This window comes from Raphanus sativus, chromosome 6, assembly GCF_000801105.2.
Source record: "Raphanus sativus cultivar WK10039 chromosome 6, ASM80110v3, whole genome shotgun sequence".
Lineage (NCBI taxonomy): Eukaryota > Viridiplantae > Streptophyta > Magnoliopsida > Brassicales > Brassicaceae > Raphanus > Raphanus sativus.
The window spans coordinates 35,408,765-35,419,289 of NC_079516.1; the positions used below are offsets into that span (position 1 = coordinate 35,408,765).

At 33.9% G+C, this 10,525-nt stretch overlaps 3 protein-coding genes across 3 annotated transcripts; 1 reads left to right on the forward strand and 2 right to left on the reverse strand.

Annotated features, from left to right (window-relative positions):
• Positions 1-85: 85 nt before the first annotated feature.
• Positions 86-1,710, reverse strand: LOC108810364 (UPF0725 protein At1g23970-like). The gene is made up of 5 exons (XM_018582480.2): positions 1,458-1,710; positions 1,230-1,385; positions 801-1,133; positions 640-726; positions 86-541 (listed from the first exon to the last, which is right to left on the reverse strand). Exons 1-5 carry the CDS (start codon positions 1,557-1,559, stop codon positions 194-196), a joined length of 1,026 nt encoding a protein of 341 aa, XP_018437982.1. The 5' UTR covers positions 1,560-1,710; the 3' UTR covers positions 86-193.
• A 483-nt stretch (positions 1,711-2,193) lies between these two features.
• LOC108808322 (uncharacterized) lies at positions 2,194-4,004 on the forward strand. The gene is made up of 2 exons (XM_056987319.1): positions 2,194-2,511; positions 2,619-4,004. Exons 1-2 carry the CDS (start codon positions 2,194-2,196, stop codon positions 4,002-4,004), a joined length of 1,704 nt encoding a protein of 567 aa, XP_056843299.1.
• A 219-nt stretch (positions 4,005-4,223) lies between these two features.
• LOC108808323 (uncharacterized) lies at positions 4,224-5,997 on the reverse strand. Its single transcript, XM_056988554.1, has 2 exons — positions 5,134-5,997; positions 4,224-5,052 (listed from the first exon to the last, which is right to left on the reverse strand). The coding sequence occupies exons 1-2, from the start codon at positions 5,995-5,997 to the stop codon at positions 4,429-4,431; spliced, it is 1,488 nt and encodes a 495-aa protein (XP_056844534.1). The 3' UTR covers positions 4,224-4,428.
• Positions 5,998-10,525: the final 4,528 nt, after the last annotated feature.

The window sequence follows — 10,525 nt, forward strand, 5'->3', positions numbered from 1 at the left end:
TCAGAGACATTGGTGGGCAAACATAACTTTATGTTATGGGCAATATGATTTTACACGAGAACATTGTTTTGCGTTTGGTGGGAAAACTAGATATTGCCAATTTCACAGGAAAAAAAAACACAAATCCACCAGACGCAAAAACATAACTCAGTTTGTTAATCTGATCCACATTGTTAAATGGACCTGTCATGGTCTAAGAACGACGGCGAGTCCGAGCTTTTTTAGAACTCTGGGCTTCTTCTCCACCCCTGCTTGTCACAGAACGATGCTTTCCAGTAAATTTACCATCACAAAGCTTACCCAAGAGGCTCATCGCTCCTGTGCTCTCACAGATGACTCTTCTAACTATAGCTCTCCGCTCAACATGTAGACCAACTTCAAAACTCTGTCGAGGAGCTTGAGGCTCAGCCAAGCCCTTGAAGGTTATGTAAACCTGTGCACTTTTGGCCTTGAGTCTCTCTTTTGACGGGACCGAATCATCAGCACTAGTTTCTATGACCACATTAATAATCTCTAACTTGGACTGATAGTGACGGTCCCTCTGGAGCAGCAACAACAAGTATTGGTGTTAGTTATTACTACTATGAACAACAAACAATAACACTCGTGAAATATCACGAACTGATATGCAAAACTTACCGTTACGATAAGCTTATCATGTGAGTAAATGACAAGTACCAAATACGTCAAAATCCAATAATTGGCTTCCAACTCTGATCGTTTCACCTGCAAAAAAATCAGCAATAAGATATATAACTACTTTCTTAATTGATAATGTGCAAAACAAAACTTAAGTTTACCATGTAAAATCGTTTTCCATCACTCAAATCAACCTCGGATGGCCAGCGAGGCAATTCACCAACGAAAGGAACGGTGGCCTCTGGACCACCATGATAGTGTGGTACGAATGGCTCTTTGGCTGATTCACCTTCACCTTTAGCTTCTTCTTTGATTCTAGAAACAGAACAAGTGAAGTCCAAACGCCCATAGGATTTTTCATCAATGCGAACTTGAAAGGTCTTAACAGCTGAGCAAACATCTGGATCTTGTGCTAACAGGGTCAGGTAGTACGAGCTCAAAGCGTTAATAGTCATGTTGAATTTGATTAGGGAAGACAGCTGGTAGTTTGTCCCCTGACAGATGAAGATGAATAAAAGAAATGGAGTGAAAGAGGTAACAAATTAAACACCAACTAGGATAGAATAAAATAAAAAAAAATATTTAGTTACCTGGATAATATTATAACGCTGCAGTCCCGCCATACAATAACCCTTCACCAAATCAACGTAAGGATAACGATCATTATGGCCTTGGAAAGTCCTCATTACAAGAATTGGTGTTCCACACATATATGATGGAATTGAAACATCCTCGAGATCAAAACCCTAAACCATCACCAAATTAAACAGTCCATAAACAACAATCGACTAGAATCAATTCATAAACAAAATACTTACTTCAGATTCTTGCACAACACGCCAGTAATCGTCACGCACTCTTGCGTACTCCTCCGCCGAAACATACTCCTCCTCCGAAACGTTCTCCTCTGTCGTCGTCATTCTCCTCCTCTCCCAACTCGATTTTCGACCAAAGCTTTTATTTTGGGGATTTATTTTGAGACATGTGTGTTTACGGTTTCTCTTAAGGTAGAATTGGAAAAATGGGACACTTTGAACTTTTGTTTGTCACAATAAGACTTTTCATACTTTTGGCAATTTTGGACATATTTTACCCTTGTTTTATGAGAAAAATAGTAAATAGAGTTTTAAAAATATAAAAATATATGAAAACTATAGAAAACATAAGTATGACAATATATAAGTTTAAATTTTTTTTTAAAAAAATTCGAATCATATTTTATTTTATCTTCTGGCTACAGTTAGAATACTCATTCTGGCAGTGTACTTAGTTTATAGTTCGAATTCTAAATTTAAAACACTGATATATCTAAGCTATATATCGTAGTATATCATTTCCTCTATACCGTGGCAAAGATAGAATCAGCTACGCTATAATCAAGAAAGATGGCTTTGGTGTACCCCCAGCTAGAAAACGAAATATAACCACAACTCAATCACAGAGCTCGGTTACATTACGTGTCATAATCTGTTATACCTTTTACCTTATATGACGCCTGAAGGTAGAATACAGTTCTCACCTATTATACGGTGTTCTGGGTAGACATCATACATCATGGTTCTAATCTATGTTAAATCCGGGAAATGGGTGTCTGATTTCAGTGAAGAGTGGAGTTTCGTGGTAGAGAAAGCAAGGGGTGGTCGAATGGTAACATTAGAAACTACTACTCCATTGGTGGTGGTCAAGAGGATCGTGTGTGAGGATTATGGGTTGGACCATATTGCTGTTAATGCCGAGTTCAGTTACTCGATAGTGAATCAAAGAGGGAATCCTCCAATTTTTATCACCAATGATCGCCAATCATCTAATTTTGTGGCTTATGCGAAGAGGGATTCATCTACTACCTTGTGCGTCACGTTCTCTGGTTCTGGCGTAAATAAAAACGAACGGATCAATATTGATTTGAATAAGGAGCCGTGTGATTCAAGTAATGTTGAGGATGAAGAAGTTGTGGAGATAAATGAGCCGCGTTTGTGAAGCCGTCAAAGGAGTCTTGTGGTAGAAAGAAGGATCATGTCGCCGCTGATGGTTGCCGTGATGCTGGTTTAAGGAGTCAAAAAATTGGAGATTCTCAAAATAATGGAGATACTGAAAAGTCTGGTCGAGAGTGGAGAGGAGATTTTGTGAAGAAGAATCAACTTTTCAAGAGTAAAGAGGTTCTGAAGGCAACAATGGAAATTTTGGCGATGAAGAATAATTTCGATTACACTGTTATCAAATCCACGAGAAAATGGTGGTATTGCCGATGTAAGGATGCATTATGCAATTGGAGTGTGCGTGCAGAAGGTCTGGACGGGTCTGCATATTTCATGATCAACCGGTGTGAGGAACGACATTCATGTGCACCTTCAAAGAAAAGCAATTTCGGAAAAACAACATCGGCAAGAACAATTGGGAGACTAATACAACATCGATACGGTGATGCCAACGATGGCCCAAAACCAAATGACATCATTGACTTTATGAGATTGGACCATAGTTGTGAGATTACTTATGGGCACGCTTGGGAAGCTCGGGAGTTTGCTATTGCAGCTGCTAGAGGTATACCAGATCGCAGTTATGCTAAAATACCATCGTATTTGCATATGCTTAAAGAAGCTAATCCTGGTACGCATACTCACTATGAAATTAATGACAAGGGGAGATTCATGTATCTATTTATGGCATTTGGGCAATCAGTTAGAGGATACTACAATGCAATGCGAAGGGTGATTGTTGTTGATGGAACTTTTCTGAAAAATAAATACAGAGGAGTTCTACTTGTTGCTACTGCTGTAGATGGTAACTCTAACTTGTATTCGATTGCATTTGGAGTTGTTGATTCAGAGAATGATGATTCATGGGGTTGGTTCTTCAGGCAGTTGAAAGTGGTTATTGCTGACTGTCAAGACTTGGCTTTTGTCTCAGATAGAAATTCATCTATTGCTAATGCGATTGGGACTGTCTACCCGCGATCAGCACATGGAATATGCATTCATCACTTGTTGACCAATGTGGTTGCATTTTTCAAGACAAAAGGGTTCACTGCCTTGGTTGAAAAGGCTTCACGGGCATATAGGTTCACTGAATTTGAGGAACATATGACCCAAATTTTTGATATGAGTCCTGAGCTTGGAAGATATCTACAGGAGGCTGATGTGCGCAAATGGGCTCGTTCTCTGTTCCCTGGATCCAGGTACGACATTAGGACCACAAACCCTGCAGAGTCAATAAATTCAGTCTTGAGAGTACCTAGAGAATATCCGGTTATTCCTTTGCTAGATAGTATAAGAGAACTGTTGACTCGATGGTTCTATGAGCGTCGCCTGGTAAGCTCTAAGCATCTTGATCCTTTAACTCGATGGTCATCTTCATTTGGGGTCTGACATGGGTCAAAGTCTGTCACATACGACGCCTGAGAAAGCCCATTAACACCTTGCGTACTCATCCCGTGAATGATATCATCTTCTTGACTAAAATGCACATCGAATGCACTCTCTGATGGTTCCTGTTATGTCACAAGAAATAATCAATAAACAGCATAATATTGAGCACTAATTCCATTACATGAACATTTTACAAATAGTTCAAAGTATTTCTTCCACCAACACACAAGCATTACATTAATATCTTACATAGTTGTGAAAACAAGACACTAACAAACCAACCAAGTAGATACCGCAGATGAAAACAAGACACTAACAAACACAAGCATTACATCTACTTCCTGGCCGATACCGTAGATGAAACTAGCACAAGAGACAGGTAAACCAAACAAGCCAAGATTAACATTTTAGAGAGTGTGGCAGACTAGTTTTTCTTTACCCCGCGTTTGGACCTCCTCAACGATGACTGTGAAGTTGATGGCTTCCTCGGTGATGGCTTGCTCGTTGATGGCTTCCTCGGTGATAGGTCTCCAAGCTCAACTTCAACTGTTGCTTCCTTACGTGAATCTCTAAGCTCTGCCTTCATCTGCTCAAATTTCTCATCCATCTGTTTCTGTAGCCTCTGCTCCATTCCAGACAAATTCGCCTCAAACAACTGGGTCATAAAAGCTTTCATGTCTTCACTAAAAGGTGCTTGCTTTGGTCCACTAGAGAGAACCTTATGCTTCCTTTTCTCCATACCACGATCCGGAAGCCTCTTCTTTCCCTTTCTAGACGACACATCAGTCGTTGATCCTCTTGGAGTCTGAAAGTCTTCATCACTCTCATTCCCATTTCCTTCACCATTCACAGCTTCGTCATTAAGATCTAAAGAAATCTCCAGAGTGTTTTCGTACTCCCAGATGTGCTCACTGAAGTCATACTTCTTACTTATCATCTCCTTCAGAACGATGATTCTATCATCCCTCACATCACCAGCTCTGCGAAATTGGTCATCCTCGATAACATCCATATTCCCTGCCCATGAGATGTATGGAAAAGTGACATCCTACAGAAGAAAGGTAAAGAAAGTTAATCCTAAAAGCTCATTTGAAAGTGGATTAAGGCAAGGTAAATAGTTTTTCTTTACCTCATTTGTGAAGATGCTCTCCAAGTGAATGATCTCGTCATATGACACCTTCGCAGCTCCCATCCAGTTAACGCATCTAGGACCATCCTTAAAACCCTTGACCAGCTTTTTACCACAGAGCTTTCCAATCTTTGGTACAGCTTCCATTGCCCAAATTTGCAAGGCGTAGGAGAAGCCATCGAAGACGTAACTAGTAGTCTTCTCAGATAGGAAGTCACGCGTTTTTACTACTGACTCGCAGAGGAAATCATAAGCAGCAACTCCCCAAGGATACCTACGAAGCTTCTCAAGATCCATGACCACCTTGATGTATTTGAGGGGGATATTAGCCTTCTCATCTCTCGCTAAAACCACATACATAATGATGCAAAGGTAGACCAATCTGATGCGATCTACATTACGCCACTTCTTCACCGCATTCTTGTGCTTAATCCACAGATTGTAGATTGTAATCCCCTCTTTCTTCTTCAATACCCTGCTCCAGAACCCATCATCATCATCCCAGTCACTGAACTCCTGAAGCGAGATACTAGTATCGCACTGAAGCCCGGTTACTGCGTGGAACTCTTGCAGTGAAAACCGAAGTGCTCTCCTCGCAAAGACAAACCAGAGCTCGTGCTGTTTGTAAGTCACCAGCTCCCTACACAAGAAGCTGTGTATCACTCTTGCGGAAAACCCAAGACCATTCTCATGCAGCTTAAAAATCTGACTGAAAACCGGATCTTTCTTCACTTCTCTCAACTCATTTGGCAGCCACTCCTCCAACTTTCTGATAATGAAGTCGATCCTGCAGTTGTTGTTGATCTGAGTCACTTGGGTCTCCTCGCCCTCCTTAAAAATCCTCTTCGGTAACTCTTGAGACATATCTATAAAACATGAAAAATTTGTGAGTTCAAAAGTATCAATATAAGCACACAAATAATGAGAGTAACAACAGTAGAATCAAAGCAAAAACAATTATAACGAGAGCACAAACATGTTCCAATCGGACAACTACTACTGTAAGAGTAAACTTGAGGAGAACAACTAGCCTACATTACAATCGGACAACATCTATAATATGTTTCCATCTAATAGACAAGAAGTTGTTCAATCGATGAATCAAAACTATAAAGTATACAATCGAAGAAAACATATTGTAATGAGAATAAAAACAAAGAAAGAACATATTTTGGAACACTTGTCTACAACTAATCACTCGCTTCAAACACAATATAACAACAACTAGTCAACACTAAGGCCGGATGGGGTAAGATTTCAATACTCGATTTTCCCCTTTTCCAAAAACCTCAATTGATTTTCTACAACTAGAGATGATAAAAAATAACATGCATGATTTAAAAGTGTTGTATAAGATAACTAACCAAACCGTAAAACTCAATAGCTTTAAGAAAAATGACAAATGAGTTAAAAAAAAACTAGATTAATGAAATCAATCGAAGTAATCGATAACCTACTGTTAATAACCGTGAGATTTGGACGAAATTGATGGAAGAACAGTTCGGTAAGGAGAACAATGAGCCGACGAACCTAGATGATGAAGATTGGAAGAGGAAGACGACGATTTGGGGGAATCGGATGGAAGGGGATGACGACGACGACGGATGGAAGAGGAAGACAACGACGGATGGAAGAAGAAGACGACGACGGAGAATGGAAGAGGAAGACGACGGGAGAACCCTAAATCGCCATGGGAGCTTGGCGGAGAAGAAGTAAAAGGTGAAAAGGGTCGATCCCTTTAACCCGATAAACCCATATTTTCTTTAATCTAATTTTTAATTCTTTTTTTTTAATTTTTTTTTAACTTCTTAAATGTTTTAAATAATAAATCTAATAGGAAATTATTATTTATAATTAAAATTAAATAACTAAAATGAGATTTAAAGGGCATTATAGTATTTACAAGAATTAAAATCCTAATTTGACAAAACATCTTGCAAAAATCCTAGTGTGACAAATCCTAGTTCAAAGTGTCCTAAAAATCTAATTTTCCCTTCTCTCTTAAATAAATGGTCGGTCGGGGTTTTTCGCCTTTTTGTCGGTTTTAGTTCGGTTTTAAAATTGTGAACCGGAGAATTTATATTATCTTGGCGACTTTTTAAAAACAAATTTGGATCTTTTTTTCTTTGAATATTTGACGCTATAATTCAACGGTTCACCCCTATATATACATGCTAGTGATCAACCCGTCCTACTACGGACATGGTATACAAATAAATAAAAATAATATATTTTATATTTTTAGTTATTCTTAACTAAAAATAATTTTTACTTAATGTATATTTTATTTCTCATTCCTTTGAAACATATATATGTTTATTCGGAAAAAAAAATTAGGGGTGTAATCTTTTGTTTATTTGGTTTATTTTGGTCTATTTCTGTATATTCGGTTTAGTTACTTATATGTTCTAAACCATCGGTATTTGCTTGCCAAAAGAATCATAAACCGATTAAAATTTTAATATTGAGTGATTGATTGTTTTATAGTTACAACCAAATGCTAAATAGAGAACTAATAAAAACTATACAAAGTTATTCTTTGTTTATTATATGATATATTTTGGTTATTCATGTATATTTACTTACAAAAATATTTGGAAATAATAAAAATGTATACATTTTCAGATATTTGTTTAGTGTAGTTTTCTATTTTTTATATTGTAATTTTTTTCTTATATTGTATATTTTCTTATTCTAATTATTTTACTTTTATATCAAAAGATAATATTACAATAGATGTTTTTAGTAATATTTATATTTATTATATTGTATATTTACTTATTATTTATTTTACTAAAAAAGTTTCATATAGATATTTAATGTAGTTTTCTATTTCTTATATTGTATATACTTATTATTTACTTTTATTATAATACTATAATATATGTTTAATGTAATACTTTTATTTCTTATATTCTACAAGATATGAGCCCGTTGCGTTACAACGAGTTTTGTTTGATGTATTAATTTAATAAAAACACATAATAATTATTATTTTATTATTATTTTATGATTGATTTGCATATGTTGTGTGAGATTTATTTTATAATTTAAAACTCATTTTCATAGTTCAAGTTAAAATTTGTATTTTATAGTCATGATACATAGATGAATTGTTATCAACTTTCTACTTAGGCAAAATATAAACATTATACCTAAAGGTTTAAATTGAACTCACCCAAAATAAGAAATTGAATGAAAAATAAGAAATATTGAAAGCCAAATAATGCAATATTATGCATTTTCTTATGTAATAATTTAATGTTTTATTAAATAAGTTTTTAAAATTTTGATATTTCTAGAATTTTTTTAAAAAGAAAAATGTTCTATTCTATAAATATCCTTTTTATTTAAAATAAAAATAAAAATACTATTAAATAATATTTTACTTTTTATTAGGATTTTAGAAATAGAAAATTAATTTTATATAACCTTATATAATTATCTTATCCTTAGAATTCTAGAAAAAATCCTATAAAATAAATATTTACTACTAAATAATTTTAAAATTACTCTTTTAACAATTTCTATCAAACTAATTTTACATTTCTTTTGTTGATTAAATAATCTTTAGTATCATGTTCATCACCAAATTCTCTATTAAAATTTTTATTAAATAAGTATTTACAATTCTCTTTTGGCTTTTTTTTGTCGGCATTTTCAGCCCCAAATCTCTTTTGGTTATGGCTTAAAAATACGATACAAATCTCTTTTTCTTAAGATTTTGTTTTTTTTTAAAGGAAAACAACTATCAAATATTCTTTTTACAGTGTTTTAGGGTTTTAGAAAAAGAAATTAATATTACATAATATTTTACAATTATATTTAACTAGGATTTAGAAAAATAAAATTACTGCATATTAACTATTTTGCCATTTTTAAAAGTTGCCATTTTCAAAATTCACTTTTTATATATCACTAATATTTTACAATTTTAAAGTAATGACAAATTTTTATTGATACGTTCACAATCTATTTTTTAATTTACACATGTCACAATGATATGGGTGAAATATTTGAAGTTATTTTTGGTTTATAATTTTTCAGCAAAAAATTATTAGAAACTAAAGTTAGCTAGTTATAAGAAAATAAAATTACTTTTACAGTTTTATTTTATTTAGAGTTTAAAAAAGGAAAACTAATTATTTTATAACTAGTTTTTCTTTAAGATTTTTATAAACCGTCATAAGATAAATGGAAAACTAGTTTTCCCTAATACAACAAGAAAAAAGTAAATACAATAAGGGAAAGAACACATTAAATAGAAATATGGAAACTATCTATTTGATCTCTCTCTTCTCCTTGGCGCTTGGATCAGTATCATCGGGCCTGATTATTAATCGTCCACCAAATGATTTATAACACTCCCCCTTGGATGCCATAACCGTTCAAGGTTCGTAGTATGCTTAATGTTACCTCATTAAAACCTTAATAGGAAAATTTATTGGGACACCATGGTGAAGAAAAACGAGTACAACACACACTATTCCCCGCAAGGAGTACCGTCAGACATTGATCTGATAGGGTAGTTCAGATGAGGTGATGCAGTCAGTGACGGGTAGAATTGTCGGCTGTAAAATCGTCTGTAACATTCTCATAGTTTGTAATAGCATAATTTCCAGAGCTAAAAAAAATTAATTATATATTTGTATTATATATACAAACACATATTCATCATATTCACACATACTCATGTACGACAATAACCTCATAATTGAAAAAAAATGTTAGCATCATAAAATTTAATAACAATAATAAAAAATTGAGTTGTATCAAGAAATTTAAAGAAAATACTTATGTTTTTCACGTAAATATAATGTGTTTTGTAAAAATAATATGTGGAAACTGAAACCTAAATATAGATGTGAAATATTTTTAGCTTCTTTGGTCATAATTGTTTAATATATAATTATATATTAAAAAGGAAAGTTAGTTAATTATAAGAAAATAATAAGAATACTATTACAATTTTCATTTGTTTAGGCTTTTAAAAAGTAATATTATTTATTTAATAATTAGTTTTTATTCTTGTTTTCTATTAAATAATTTCTTGTACTTGTTAGATTTTATAATTTTTTTAATGTTTTTGTCTGAAAAGTTTCTTGGTTCTTTAAAGTTGTAATATGATCAATTATATATTTAAGAATGTACCAAATGTTAATCTCTTTCTCATAATTAAAAGTATATATACTAAGATAATAACAAAATTATTTTAGTTAAAAAGTAATGATTAATATTATTTAATTAAAAAGAACAAACGGTTTCTATGACCACATTAACAATCTTTATCTTGGACGGATTGTCCTTGGTCCCTCTGGAGCAGCAGCAATAACAATTTTGGTTTTAGTTTATAGTATTCTTTGAGAATTGAATTTTCTGATTTGTCACCTTC